The sequence below is a fragment of the Populus euphratica genome, unplaced genomic scaffold, assembly GCF_000495115.2.
Source record: "Populus euphratica unplaced genomic scaffold, PopEup_1.0 scaffold786.1, whole genome shotgun sequence".
In the NCBI taxonomy this organism is placed as follows: Eukaryota; Viridiplantae; Streptophyta; class Magnoliopsida; order Malpighiales; family Salicaceae; genus Populus; species Populus euphratica.
Genome location: NW_011500654.1, coordinates 24,588 through 40,213, shown reverse-complemented (window position 1 = coordinate 40,213; position 15,626 = coordinate 24,588). Strand labels below are relative to the sequence as shown.

General features: G+C 33.2%; 2 protein-coding genes across 2 annotated transcripts; both read left to right on the top strand.

Annotated features, from left to right (window-relative positions):
* Positions 1–206: 206 nt before the first annotated feature.
* Positions 207–2,726, top strand: TT7 (Cytochrome P450 superfamily protein). Its single transcript, XM_011012925.1, has 3 exons — positions 207–700; positions 1,191–1,661; positions 1,900–2,726. The coding sequence occupies exons 1-3, from the start codon at positions 254–256 to the stop codon at positions 2,545–2,547; spliced, it is 1,566 nt and encodes a 521-aa protein (XP_011011227.1). The 5' UTR covers positions 207–253; the 3' UTR covers positions 2,548–2,726.
* Positions 2,727–8,261: 5,535 nt separating this feature from the next.
* Positions 8,262–14,315, top strand: LOC105115865 (signal transducer, putative (DUF3550/UPF0682)). Its single transcript, XM_011012924.1, has 10 exons — positions 8,262–8,632; positions 8,842–9,229; positions 9,839–10,036; positions 10,186–10,407; positions 10,785–10,851; positions 10,986–11,189; positions 12,280–12,371; positions 12,849–13,031; positions 13,109–13,245; positions 13,854–14,315. Exons 1-10 carry the CDS (start codon positions 8,499–8,501, stop codon positions 14,083–14,085), a joined length of 1,857 nt encoding a protein of 618 aa, XP_011011226.1. The 5' UTR covers positions 8,262–8,498; the 3' UTR covers positions 14,086–14,315.
* The last annotated feature ends 1,311 nt before the right edge of the window (positions 14,316–15,626 follow it).

Genomic DNA, 15,626 nt, shown 5'->3' with positions numbered 1-15,626 from the left:
TTAAAAATTATTATTAATAGTCTGTACCGATATTGTATTTTATTGTACAAAGCATGTTCTCACTAGAGCTAAAGAACACGTAGCTAACATAAGAAATAACCGTTCACGTGCGGCTCTACTCTCCACACGTTGCCAACCTACCACAGCCATCTCTCAGTCTCCATCTTCCCCTCCTATATGTATATGCTATATAGTAATTAGAAGTCTCGCATCTCTAAGCATTTCAAGTTAATACAGGAAACAAGAGATAATCATGTCTCCTCTAATACTTTACTCGGCACTAGTGGCCGTCTTCGTCTATTGCCTTCTTCAGCTGCGAAGCCTTCGTGACCGTCACGGCAAACCCCTTCCACCAGGCCCAAAACCATGGCCCCTAGTTGGAAACCTACCCCATTTGGGGCCTATGCCTCACCACTCCATGGCAGCCCTGGCAAAGACATATGGACCTCTCATGCACCTCCGGTTCGGCTTCGTCGACGTGGTGGTGGCGGCATCGGCTTCCGTGGCTGCTCAGTTTTTGAAAGTACACGATTCCAACTTCTCTAGCAGGCCACCAAACTCCGGTGCCAAACATATTGCATATAATTACCAAGACCTTGTGTTTGCACCCTATGGGCCACGATGGCGCATGCTTCGGAAGATCAGCTCCGTCCATCTCTTCTCGGCTAAGTCCTTGGATGATTTTAGACATATTAGACAGGTTAAGTTCATTTCATTCCATATTTCTTAATTAATGCTTGTGATATATCTTGATCTGTACAGCACCGCGCCTGCGTGACTAATTAATTGCATTTGCCCCTTGGCAGAGCCTTGGTCCAGTAATAAGCCTGTTTGGTTTCCTAATAAAAAATTAACCAAACAAACCATATACACGTATGTATGTATGTATGTATGTATGTATGTATGTATGTAATGTTTTTTCATTTTGTTTAGATTGGTTTGTACACTAAAATGGTTTTTTTTTTGTTTGAATAATATCACTTGCAAGCGTTTGGCTTTGGACTAATATTCTTTGCTTCTCGCTAATGGAGGTAGTAGGTACTAGCTTCATCAGATTAATTTCTAAGAAATTCTTAAACCTAACATTGATTACAGTTGTCTTCGTAATTGATGATTGCAAATTGTTGGTCGTTGACTTGGTTTTTTTATTTTTTTTATTTACTTACCATGGATATACGCACTACACGCAGGAAGAAGTGGCAGTGCTTACAGGGGCACTGACAAGATCAGGTCCAACTACACCAGTGAACTTGGGTCAATTGCTCAATGTTTGCACAGCTAACGCTCTTGGGAGGGTGATGTTAGGGAGGCGCGTGTTCGGCGACGGCAGTGGTGATGGTGACCCGAAGGCAGATGAATTCAAGTCAATGGTGGTGGAGGTAATGGTGTTGGCTGGTGTGTTTAACATCGGTGACTTTGTTCCTGCTTTGGAGTGGCTTGACTTGCAGGGTGTAGCAGCTAAAATGAAGAAGCTTCATAAGAGATTTGATGCTTTCTTGACTAACATTGTAGAGGAGCATAAAACCAGCAGCAGCACTGCTTCTGTTAGATCAGAGAAGCACAATGACATGTTGAGCACGTTGATTGCTCTGAAGGAGCAGCGGGATGTTGATGGTGAGGAAGGGAAGCTCACGGACACTGAAATCAAAGCATTGCTTTTGGTATTTATTTCTGATGCCTTCTTAGCATTAATTTAGTAGAATATGCTCTTAAAATCATTAAAACAAAACATTTAATTTCAATCAAAGCGTAATTTATTTTGGAAAATATATCTTACTATCGATTAAAATGAATTAATTAATTGTTGATATCAGCTAAATAATTAATAATTAAAATAATAAGTCAACTCTAGAAAAGCACCTTGTCAACTTCCATAACAGAGCTGACTTGCGGTTGCAGAATATGTTCACTGCTGGCACCGACACATCGTCGAGCACAGTGGAATGGGCTATTGCAGAGCTTATACGGCACCCAGACATCCTGGCCCAGGTCCGACAAGAGCTCGACTCCGTCGTCGGTCGAGACCGTCTGGTAACTGAATTGGACTTGGCGCAACTCACCTACCTCCAAGCCGTGGTCAAGGAAACCTTCCGGCTCCACCCTTCAACGCCATTGTCTCTTCCACGCATTGCCGCGGAAAGCTGTGAGATTGGGGGCTACCACATTCCGAAGGGCACTACTGTTTTGGTGAATGTATGGGCCATAGCTCGTGACCCCGATGTATGGACTAAGCCGCTTGAGTTTCGGCCAGAAAGGTTTCTTCCCGGTGGGGAAAAGGCTGATGTTGACGTTAAGGGAAATGATTTTGAGCTTATACCATTCGGTGCTGGGCGCAGGATTTGTGCAGGGATGAGTCTCGGGCTGCGTATGGTTCAGCTATTGACTGCAACTTTGATCCACGCCTTTGACTGGCAGTTGGCCGATGGGTTGGTGCCGGAGAAATTGAACATGGACGAGGCATACGGTCTGACTTTACAACGTGCCGTCCCCTTAATGGTGCACCCTAGGCCAAGGTTATCCCCAAAAGCCTACCGGACACCAAATTAAAAAAAAAAAAAAAGGATGATCATGGTGCTCGCGTTTTTTTTTTTTTTTGAGAGTGTGAGATAATCTATCTATTAATCTATGTTTGATATGTTAAAAAAATTCAGACTTTGCAATGCCGTGTGAGTTGTCTGAAGATTTTCAATGTTGTGTAATTAAATGCAAAATAAATATGTTTTTTTAATTAAAATTTCATTGCTTAATATTTTTTATTAATTGATAATTAAATACTATAATTTTTTTTTTATAATTTGACCTAATTCTAATCACAATCATAAAGGTAACTTCAACGCAGGAGCCGAGATAATTAAAATAAAACCACTATACTTTTATCTATTATTTTTAATTTTAATAACTTTAACCGGATAGCTATATAAATAATTAAAATGCCTTATCTTCGTGTAGAATGTTATTTTTATATTTCTCTATAGAAAAACAAAAAATAATAGAAAGAATATATATCCGTATGTCTCTTTCCTTTCTTTCCCTTCACAAAAATAAAACAAAAGGAAAAAAAATAAACCTGCCTTTTGCCCCAACTTAATTATTCATATTATAAATTACTTATATTAGTCATATAATTAATAACATCATGACTATATTATATGATTATATTATATAAAAAATAACTAAATTAGTTATATAATTATATTAAAATTAATTTAATATAAAATAAATTAAAATATAATTAACTTTTTTAAATGAACTTTTACAATTAAAATACACATAAAAAACTATATTTATAATATTTTAAAAAATCATTTTATCAATGCAAAACAAAATTAGGTTGACATCTAGCAATAACCAGTCAGCAGCCCTCGTGGTAATTGTTTTATAGTTCATCTAAATCTAAACCAAGTATGTATGCAAAGGAAGCCTGGACCCCACATAAAGCGGGTCTACGCAGTTAGCATTATTATTTTTTATTTTTTTTAAGACTTGTCCATCTTTTTTACGACAAGAAAGAGAGTGGATGGCACATCATCTGCGTGCCTAGATTCCTATCATCAAAGGGGGTTATAGACTTAAAACATTAGTTTTTTTATTTTTTATTTAATAACAATAGGTAAATATTACTAGTTATATGACCCGTGCGATACCATAGATTAATTTTTTTGTATAAAAAATATTTTAAAAAAATAAAATTTAAAAGTGTTTAGTTTTTTTGCAAAACTATACCTAAGAGTCTTGGATTTGACTATAATATCTGAACCAAGAGTAATATTTATAATAACATTAAACTTGAATGACCCAAGTTTAAGTGGGTCTGGATGTAATACTAAACCCAATAGTTTTGGATGTGAGTTTGGTTGTAAGGTTGTGTCATAAAAGTGTAATAATTAAATAGATTAATAAAAAAACCAAAGAAAAAAAAACCAAAATGAAGAAAAAAACTAATGAAGAAAAAAAATATGAATTAACTGAGTTAACTCGTCAAAACCTGAGATCCATGTCATGAAAGTCTGGTAAATTAATAGAAAAAAATTAATATCAACAAACAAAATAAAAAAGTTAATTAAAATGAAAAAAAAACATTAGTTTTTTCACCATGAATTGTACTGTGCAGTCCACAGTGAAAAGAATAAAAAAAATAAAAGCATCAGTATTTTCACCATGGATTGCATACAATATTAAAAGATGAAATCTGAATAATAAAACTAATGAGGAAAAAGAAAAACAATCTGAATCAACTAGGTTAACCCGTCAAATCTGAGATTCGTGTCATGAAAGTCTGATAATTAAACAGAAAAAATTTAATATTAAGAAACTCAATTAAAAGAATAATTACAAAACAAAAAAAGAAGAAAAAAGAAACAAAGGCATACGCCACAGATTTTTTTCTTACATAAAAAATATAAAAAAGGCTAAGATCTAAGAGTGTTATGTCTTTTTGCAAAAATATACTCAAGAACCTTTGGTCTAGCTGTAATGCTTGACTCAAGAGTAATATTTAAAATTTTAATAATAATATTAAATTTGCATGACTCAAGTTTAAGTGAGTCTGGTTGCAATACTGGACCTAAGAGCTTTGGATATGCGTCTGGCTACAAGGTCATGTCATAAAAGTGTAGTAATTAATAAATTAATTAAAAAAACAAAGAAAAAAACCAACAGGAAGAAAAAAATTAATGAAGAAAAAGAAAAAAATCTGAATTAACTAGGTTAACTTTTCAAATCAGGTTAACCCGTTAAACCTTCTATTCACGTCATGAAAGTTTGATAACTAAATGGAAAAAAAAAATTGACGGGTTAACCCTTAATTAACTGGGTTAACCTGTCAAACTCGGGATATGTGTTATGAAAGTCTGATAATTAAATAAAAAAAATAACGTTAACAAACTAAACTAAACGAAAAAAATTAATTAAAAACAAAAAAACAAAAAAAATAAAATTTTGGTTAACTCGTCAAACCAGGTTAATCCATCAAACTCGGGATCCGTGTTATGAAAATCTGATAACTAAATAAATTTTTTTTTACCATTAACAAACTAAATTAAACAAAAAAAATTCATTAAAAGAAAAAAACACAAAGAAAAAAGAAAAAAAAACCATAAAAGCATAAAAAATAAATTAAAAAATTAATATATATATATATATATATATGTTATAATATAATAATAATAATAATAATAATATATTAATAATGGGGAAATAAGAGGGAAAGTAACAGGCATGGGAAATGGGGAAATAATGTGAAAAGTGGGGAAAGTTAAAAGGTGTGGGGAAAGAAGTATTTTCCTTACATATTTTAGTATATTGTTAATTAATGCATGAATAAACTTATTTATCATATAAAAATACCTTTCAATTAATTAAAAACAAAAATTTAAACAAAAAAATAAAAATTTATCAATTCTAATCTACTATTTTTAGCTAGACAACAAGTTAATAAAATAATACGATACTTTAAATAGTATAAAAAAATTATTGTTTCTCCACACTAAAATTACTGTGGATTACCATAATAATTTACAATGGTTTTTTATTTTTTTTTCTAATTTTTTTTATTTTTTTAAATCACTTTCCTTTATTTTTTCAACTTTCCTTTGTTTTCTTTTTTTTTTCATTTATTTTTTTAAATTATTTTATTGATTTTACTTTTTAAATATTGTGTTGATTAAAAATTTTATTTTTGTAATTTTTTCTTTAAAATACTGTAAATTTATGCGGTTTTTTCTCATATAGTTTTTTTATTTTACAAAATTATATTTATCAATTATATTTTTTAATATTTTATTTTTGTGATTTTTTATTTAAAATATTATTGATTGCTACATTATTTCTTCACGTGGTTTTTTTATGATTTTATCTGAAATTATCTTTTTATTTTATTTTTTAATATTAACTGGTTAAAAATTACAGTTAGAATATCTGATAAAAATACTGTGACTTTTCTTGCAAATTACTGTGGATTGCTACAATGTTTTTTCCCATATGGTTTTTTCTGTTTTGTTATATTTTTTTCTAAAATTATCTTTATCAATTTTATTTTTTAAATATTAAGCAGGTTAAGAATTGCAATTATAAGTAACATTTTTTAAATATTAAGCAGGTTAAGAATTACAATTATAAGTAACTACAAGTTTTTCCTCACAAAACACTATGAATTAATATAGTTTTTCCTCACATAGCTTTTTTCTAATTTCTTTTGTGTTTTCATTTTTAGTAATATTTTTTTTAAAATTATCTTCATCAATTTTTTTTCTTAATATTAAGTTGGTTATAATTTAAATTTGTAATAAAACTTAATCATGTAGGGAAAACATTGTAGCTTTCCTTACAAAACATCATGGATTGTTATAGTTTCTCTCCACATGGTTTTTTTCTTATAATTTTTAAAAATTATCTTTATCAATTTTATTTTTTTAATATTGAGCTGTTTGAGAATTACAATTATAAGTTATTACAAATAAAACTAAATCATGTGAGGAAGCACTGTACTTTTCATCATAAAACACTGCAAATTGCTACAGTGTTTCCAACATAATTTTTATAAGTTATTACAAATAAAACTAAATCATATGGGGAAGCACTGTACCTTTTATCACAAAACACTGCAAATTGCTACAGTATTTCCAACATAATTTGTTTCTCTTTTTTTGTGTTATTTTTATTTTTTTAAAATTATCTCTGTCGATTTTTTTTAATATTAAGCTAATTAAAATTTTAATTTTGTATTTTTTTTAAAACATTATAAATTGCTATAGTGTTTTCTCATATAATTTTTCTATGATTTTTTCTAAAATTATCTTTGTCCATTTTCTTTTTTAAATATTAAGTTGTTAAAGAATTATAATTATAATAAAGCTAAATCATATAAAGAAAGCATCGTAGTTTTTCTCACAAAACATTGTGGATTACTACAATATTTCGCTAAATGGTTTTTAATTTTATTTTATTGGGGAAAGCACTGTAGTTTTCCCCACAAAATATTATCAATTGTTATAACGTTTTTCCTCATGGATTTTTTCCCTTCCAAAATTATCTTTGTTGGTTTTTTTTTTAATATTAAGTTGGTAAAAAATTTAACTTTGTAATTTTTTTTGCTTTTTATTAACAGAAAAACTAAATTATATTGTAAAAGCACTGTATCTTTTCTCATAAAACACTAGTTAACAGAAAAGCTAAATCATATTGTAAAAGCACTGTATCTTTCCTCATAAAACACTGGATTACTACAAATTATTTTGTTCAGTTTCTAAATTTTTATAAATAACATAACTTTTTTTTTTCATCATGAAATATTTGTTCTATTATACTTTTAGTTTCTATTACTTATCTAGCATTGATTTACAATTATAACTCTATTAAGTGTATTTGTTTTATAAGTCTTTGGTAGCACGCAGACATATCATCTCATATATTAATATAACTCATATTATCAAATATAATATATTAATATTAAAAGAGATTTTTCTTTTTATCAAGAATATAGTTAACTAATATTTTTTTTAAGTGAAAGTTAGAAAAGAAACAAACCTCTTTAACCATGGGGTTAAATATGTGTCAATATGTGATGTAAAATGTTTTTTTTTTAATTTTTTTTTTAAAAATTAATTAAAATAATATTTTTTATATTTTTATTTTTATATGAGCTCACTCAAACTATTAAAAAATATTAAATAAAACCAATTTATTTATTTTTGTTCTAAATACTTTTAAAATATAAATAAAAAACAATACAAAACAGTTTTAAAGTATATAATACCATAATTTTAAAACTCGGTTCTTCTTAGCAGGTCGACCTAGGACTTGGCTAACCCGGCTACCAGGATAGTTTTAAAACCTGGCGGGGCGGGTCAACTTGGAACCCAAAGACACAATTAACCTAGTAAAATCTAGTTAGAATCAGTTAATTTTTATTTTATTATTATTTTAATTTTAAAAAAAACCCCAAAAAATAATATTATTTTAATTTAAAAAAAAACCCCAGTGAAAACAAATATGAAACTTAAATCAGGCTGCCCAGAGGGCCGGATGTTAACTATGTATAATACACATTAAAAAAATCAGAAAATGAGGAGAATTAAGTTAAACTGTCCTTATATTTTACATAAAGATATTTGTTTGAAGGTTAAATTAGAGAATAGCATAAAATATAAGGATATACTGGGAGCAATTAGAATTGCAAGGACAGATTGGAGACTAGTCATTCAATATAAGGACAAGTTGAGCTCATTCTCTCAAACTTAGTTTAACCTGTAGGGTTAAAACGTAAGAAAACAAAAACCCGAGGGACTTATTGTGTAGTTAAAGTTTGAACAGAGATCCATCTCCACTTTCGAGCTCGCTAATGCTGAAGGGGACGGCCCCCTTAACTCTCCTCCTCCTTTCTCCACCGGAATTTCCCAGTAACAAGTCAATCCTCTCCTCCACACCTTTTTTTCTCCGATCAGATCATCTGAAAATCGATTATGATCATGTGAGTCAATTAGAAACCCTAGAAAAAACAAATGACGGAACAACAAATTATGAACAACAATACCAACAGTAATATTCCGGTGAGCGAAGTGTATTGGTCTCTCGTCGATAAAGCCGATAAAAAGTTCTCCAAAATAAGAGACCTTCCTTACTATGAACGCAACAGGTTCTTCCTCGCTTCTTCTTCTTCTTTAACTTTTTTCTTCTTTTAATTAATTAATTATGGTTATATTTTGGGTGGTGGTGGTGGTGGTGGTGGTATTGCTGTTAGGTATGATACGTATTTTTACAAGGTATTCAAGGTATTTTCTTCTTTTAATTAATTAATTATGGTTTTATTTTGGGTGGTGGTGGTGGTGGTGGTATTGCTGTTAGGTATGATACGTATTTTTACAAGGTATTCAAGGTATACACGCAATTGTGGAAATTCCAACAGGAAAATCGGCAGAAACTGGTAGAAGCGGGGTTAAAACGATGGGAGATAGGGGAGATTGCATCGCGGATTGCTCAGCTTTATTACGGGCAGTATATGAGGACTAGTGATTCTAGCTATCTGTCTGAATCCTATGTTTTTTATGAAGCAATTTTGAGTAGGGAGTATTTCAAAGATGGATTGTTTCAGGATCTTAATCTGGCCAATAAACAACTCAGGTTTTTTGCTCGTTTTCTGATGGTTTCTTTGGTTTGGAACCGCCGCGAAATGGTTCACCAGTTGGTTAATCTACTCAAAATCCTGGTTGATGAATGTAGGAAGGCATTCCAGGTCATTCTTTTTTTCTTGTTTGTTGTCTTGGTTTCAATGAATTATGAATGCTCTTTGCTTTACTTTTTTGTTTTGTTTCTTTGAGTTTATGTACATTTGAGAATTGGAGCTTGATAGGGAGATTTTGTGTGTTTTGTAGCTTATGTTGTTTATTTTCTATGTTCTGATTTTGATCAGATGTCTGGATACTTAAGTTTTGAAATATCATGCCTTGATCTTGATGTTTATGAATTTGTCATGGAGATGAAAATCATTAATCAACATGTTTCAAATTAGCTAAGGCTCAATAGTGAAGTGGTGTCCGTGCTGTGCTATCTTAAACAGATGCTATACTTTAAGCGTGTAACTAGCACTGCTTCTCATCTTGTACATTGTCATGAAATAATTGTGTTTTTTCCTTTTAAGATCAAGATAATGATATACTGTCAGTTGTGTAAATTGTTAACTCGTGACTTTTTATGAAATATTCATCCTACATGATGGTTGCTTGCCGTAATTAGTGTACAAAACATTACTAATTCATGAATGACAACAAAATATCACTGTCCTGCTTTTGCTTTTACTTGGATTGAATGGTGAATGATTACCTTCTATCGATCTTGTTTCCAGGAAACTGATTTTAAAGAATGGAAGCTGGTGGTTCAGGAAATAAGCAGATTTTTGAAAGCTGACACCGCTTTTGTGAATATCAGGCCTTTAAGATATAGTCTTGTACTGGATCTTCATCCAGATTCACTACCACGTGTTGCAACTAAAAGAAGCTTAAAATTACGAGATGCAATATTGAGCAGCTACCATCATAATGAGGTTAGGTATTAAGGTTCTTTCTCCCTTTCTGTCCATATTGACCGAAGGATCTTGTGTGTATTATTTGAACTGAGATGTTTGTTGACTTGTATTATCCAAATGGTGTTATATGGCATGCATAAACTATTACTGTTTTGCTTCTTTATCAGGTCAAGTTTTCAGAGCTGACAGTAGACACATTCAGGATGCTTCAGTGCCTGGAGTGGGAACCAAGTGGTTCATTTTATCAGTCCAGCAGCGCTAAAATTGGTCAGAATGGGGGTTCAGGGTCCAGTCGCATTAACCATGCCCAGGATATAGCTGATCCTACGTTGCCACTAAACTCAAGGAAAGCTGTCCTGTATCGACCCTCTGTAACTCATTTTTTAGCAGTGAGTATGGTGTAATATATCAGCTCCTTCCATCATTGTTTGAGCTCCAATAATCTGTCCTTTCTCTGTTGACTTGTGTTGTCATGCAATATCCAAGTCAAGACATGTGTCATTCAAATGAAGATTGTTTCATGTTGTCATCCTAGTCAAATAACTGACTGAAATGTCTGCTTTTGGATGGTCCATTGTTAAATTTATGAGTTCAGGATTAAAGCGATTGGTTGAAATGTAAAAACTGTTGATATGCAACACAAGGGGAATTAAGGGTCTCATGCCTCGAAACTTTCATGAAGCAGATAATTGATGTCATTAATTGCCAAATTGTGGGACTGTCGTGTTGAAAACTTTCATGATGGACTTGTGCTTTCTCTGGTCAGGTTCTGGGCACTATTTGTGAGGAGCTAGCCCCTGATGGAGTTATCTTGATATATTTGTCTGCTTCAGGTTGTGTACTTTAGCTTTATCTCAGACCTTTGCCATGTACTTTTGCTTTATCTCAGAGCTCAATGCCCGCCCTTTTCCTCTATTTAAGGAAATGCAAGGTTGGCTTGCCTGTTACATCATTTAAATTGTTTCAGGAAGAGTTGGACATGCTATTTCACCTCCCTCAGGTGCTGGAACTTCTATCAACACTACAGAGAACACAGTGAGAAACTTTCAGTCTCATGCCATGTACTTGGATGCAGTCACCATTTCTCCATTTAGCTCATCAAGTAATATTCCAACTCCTTCAAGGCAAAGTAAATCGGACTGCTTGCATTTTGGTACACGTGGGAATGGAGGTACTATTTACAATATCATGAACTTTGCCAGCTTAATGCACCTATTTTGATGCTAAAATAACCAGTTTTCTGTTTTGCTTCCCCATGTGATAGCTTGATCAATTATTTGGTGCAAAGTTAGGGAAATAAATTAGTAATTCTAACTGTCCATTGTTTTTCTACCCTGCTGTTCCCATTTATATACTGCATTTCCCCCCTCATATTCATAGACCTTTATTGGTCATTCCTTGCATGTGATGTTTTCTCAACAATATACTTCTCCTTTTACCAAGCTGGATGTTAGCTTAGCATGACATAGTAAAAAGATCTATCTACAAGCCAAATCTTTATGCATGACTACCCATATGTGTTTTTTTAATGATTCTTTCTGATTTGCTTAAATTTTTAATGCTTTTCTGAAAATTAATTTCATTGAAAAAAGGATTTAACATGATACAAGAGAAATATTCCTTACAAGACAGCACCAGAGGCAAAATACAATAGAAGAAAAAGAAAAAGAAAAAGAAAAAAAGAAAAAGAACTTTCAAGAACTTTAGAAAGGATCACAAGAACTAGCTTCCATTAAAATTGAAAACTAAAGTGAACAAGCTCTTCAAAACCTTAGTCTTCATACCTAAGTCAATCTGCTCCTTCGAAGGCTTAAGAATTCCTTTCTCAAAATTACAAATTTCAAAGTGATGCCATTCTCCTACAATGATATCACCCCTCACAGCACATCATCAGCTTGATCACTACTCTAGGCATAACTGAATGGAATGAATATTGAAAAAGCATCTCATGTCAGACTGGGAAAAGGAACATAAGATGATTAAAGAGGCTCAACTCTACTGTGCAAAGTTTTTTTCAAAGGACTTATATTGCAGCTCCTCTCACCATGAAAGGGCACTGCTTGGGACTTAAGAGAAGTTTTCATATCTGTTTGTACAATGAGACTGGTAAATAATGCATAATGGTCACTTACGTTAACAGAAAAAAGTGTATGATCTAAATCTCATCTAAATCTCATCAATCGATGAACCAAACCTGGCCATTGCACTACTGGATAATATTTCTGGAGAGCTATTCTGACATGAAACTAATCCTTTTCCAGGATTAAACAGCATTTATCCCACTGACTTAATCCCATTTACAAGAAGGCCACTTTTTATAGTCATTGACAGTGATAGCAGCGAAGCATTCAAGGCAAGTATGTCCTTTCTTAAGCTTTGTAAAACTTGTAGATGTATTTCCTTGACTTTGTTATAAGGCTCATGGTTTTACATGTAAAGGTTTTCACGTGTAATGATAATCAAAATGGATAATCTAAAATTGATCATTTCAAAAGTCTTATCTATTCATGTCATTGGATTTGAAAAAGTGACGACTGAATAGTACATTTGTGGTAGACAGTGGAGAAAATTCTTTAATACTTTGAATAACATGGAGAAGCTAACTAGCAAGGTGCCCGTACTTTGTTCTGTAAACTTGGCTAAAAGCTTTAATTGCTTTCTTTATTGTTGTTAATTTAAAAGGAAAGGGGAGATCATTTTAATTTATCCTTTAAATTAAGCAGAACGAGTTTTGACCTGTATCATCTTCTTTACTTGAGAGGATATAGCCATTAATTTGATAATGCCAACTACCTTAACTTGGGTCATGTCATGATCTTTACTTTTGTAGGCTATAAGTGGAGCTGAGAAAGGAGAGCCAGCTGCGATCATCCTATCACCAAGCTGTTCAATTCCTCTTACCACAGCTGATTCTTCTCGTCATCACAGTGGTAGTCTGCTCACCATGTTTCTGACAACTCCTCTGCAGGCTTTTTGTCTGTTAATTGGTTTGTCAGGACCTGATGTTGAAATGGTAAGATTTAACCCCATTCTAATTTAATCGTGGTGATTTAATTTCTTTTGTTTACTAATTGATTAAATGGGTTTCAGGATACATATAACAAGGCTGAGACTCTGCTTTCTTCATTATTGAATGCCTGGGGTTTGACTCTGGCAACATCAGACACGCTCGATCCTGTTTGGGCACAGATTTTAGGCGACCCATTTCTTAGGCGTCTTCTTTTGAGGTACCATTCAGCGTTCCTATGGGTCCTGCTAGGTTAAAACTTTTGGTCGTTGTGCAGTTGCATATTTGATAGGCACTGATAAGATTGTCCAAGTGGTGACATCGCATGTACTGACAGGAAAAATAATGGCACTCCAGCTGCTGGTCCCTGTGAGTAGATGGAGGAAGCTTTCTCAATTATTGAGAAATATTAAGTCCAAGATTTTGAAATGATATTTTAATAGCACCTGCTATCAAACCCTCTCCAAGGTCACCAATCACCACCATAGCCAGAGTCACTGTTATAACTACAACCACAACAAAAATCAATAGCTTGTTGCTTATCCAACCTAAAAGTGTTCGACTCTAAATGTAGTATTTCCTTAAGACTCTAGTGATTTATAGATTTTGCTCCCCTTCGTTATTAAGTGGCAACAATGATTTGACAAGTCCATTAGAGAGGGAATCAATTGTGTTTCCAGGGGTTTGGAGCTGACAAAATTCATTCCCCTTTGATGGTCCCTCTAGTTTATTGCATGGAAATAGAGCTTGTCCTTCAAAGATGTCTTATTATGGACTCGAATTACCTGACAGTTGATTATGCGATTAAGTTTCTGTTTCCGTTTGCAGATTCGTATTTTGCCGGGCAGTGTTGACACTATTTGCACCATCCTCTGGGAAGAAGGAATTTCATCCTGAGTGCATGCCATCTCTTCCGACATCTCTCCAGCCTAATGCCTCTGCATGTCAAACCGTGGTTCTGCAGATGGCCAGCGTCTTTGGTGCAACAAAGAAATTCATTTTCTCAGAAGGCATTGTACTTCCTGCACACAGTGATGTAGAGATGGCATCGTCCTCGTAAAAATGTGTTCATGTTTCAGAAATGGGGATTTGAAAAATGTAATTTTTATGCATCTTTATCTGTTTGATTGGATACAGGGTTTTGGATTTGTCATTACGGATGCTGCTGCTGTTTTTCATCATGACGCTTATTCCTAATCTACTAGAACATCTGTGGAGAGTAGCACCGAAACTAGTCTCGCCTGTCTTCAGCAAATGAATAGATGATGGTATGCAGCCAAGGTTGAGTCATTGTCATGAAAGCCATGTCTACTGCTCTACATTTATTCCCCATGCATGAGATTTTTCATTATAGAAAAGCAATTCATAGAAAAGCTAGACAGATACCCAATAAATGATTGCTGTAATCCACAGTTTACGTACATTATAGCTTTCCGGTGACGGTTATCGCCATAAATAGGTTCTCTTGAGGTAATATAACCTTCATGAACCCCTAGTCTCGAGGCAATCAATGGCCTTCAATGGAGCGTATTTCTGAACTGGTCCGTCATCTCGATCCTCGGTTGCCTAAACAGGATATAAAAATTTGAAATTTGTTCACGGAGGGAGACCCTCTAACTCGTACAAGGTAGGAAAACCTAATGAAGTGCGTTCTAGTTTATCAATAGCACCGAGCAGCAGGAAAAGAATAACACAGTAACAGGTAACTGCTAGTCGCATTGCCTCTCGAGTTCCTGCAAATCAAAGCTGATTTGGGAGATTGGAATGTGGGGCCAGATGGGACAGTTGTCGTTAAGGGTCACGACTCTGCTCCAGTTGACATTGATGGCCATAAATTTGATGCTATTAACATTGATGAAGACTTGGTTGGTGATGAAAAAGACATTGAAATAACTGCAGGTTATGGTTTGGTTTCCAGCGGAGAAGATCCCTCAATGGAAAAAGTCAACAATGGGAGCATAATTGGAGATACAGAGATAGCAAGAATGGGGGGCACCTTCCTACTCGTTTAAATCTATTTTTTTAATAAAAAAATTGCAGTTGTAATAAAACAAAAAGATGAATTGAGACATGCATACCTGGATTGCTAGGTTGAGGCTGCATAATATAAGAACAGCTGGAAGGGCTGCGTGGTTGGTAACAAGAAAGGGGCAATGCAATGCTCTTTTATACCACCTCAGGAATCTTTTCCTAATCTAAAACAATAGATCTTTCTTATTCTGTTGGAGCAAAGTCGGCAAAAAAGAAAAAAGAAAAAAAAAGAAAGGCAATTCATTTCCTCATTTGAAACAAGTACACGGATATGAGTGCATGCATATCATGAGACGAAAGATAGAAGGAATCAAAATCTTCTGAAATAATATTTATAAAAATTATATTTAATTATATATTTAATAAAATCATATATTTGTACATATATACTTATTTAATTTCAGGTCCTTAAAAATTATATCTACATGAAAACTTAGCAGAAATAACCATTGAATTGAAGCATGATGATGAACCTACAAATTAATAGTAAATACAAAGAACAAAAAATATCACTGGAGCCATGCGTTTTGGAAAATTCGGAAAATGCCTTAGAATGCAATTGTGTGAAGG

Coding starts and splice junctions, on each gene's coding strand:
- TT7 (XM_011012925.1), top strand. CDS start 254: ATGTCTCCTCTAATACTTTACTCGGCACTAGTGGCCGTCTTCGTCTAT. Junction 701..1,190: donor ATTTTAGACATATTAGACAG/GTTAAGTTCATT, acceptor CACTACACGCAG/GAAGAAGTGGCAGTGCTTAC. Junction 1,662..1,899: donor AAATCAAAGCATTGCTTTTG/GTATTTATTTCT, acceptor TTGCGGTTGCAG/AATATGTTCACTGCTGGCAC.
- LOC105115865 (XM_011012924.1), top strand. CDS start 8,499: ATGACGGAACAACAAATTATGAACAACAATACCAACAGTAATATTCCG. Junction 11,190..12,279: donor TGGTACACGTGGGAATGGAG/GTACTATTTACA, acceptor ATCCTTTTCCAG/GATTAAACAGCATTTATCCC. Junction 13,032..13,108: donor CAGGACCTGATGTTGAAATG/GTAAGATTTAAC, acceptor AATGGGTTTCAG/GATACATATAACAAGGCTGA.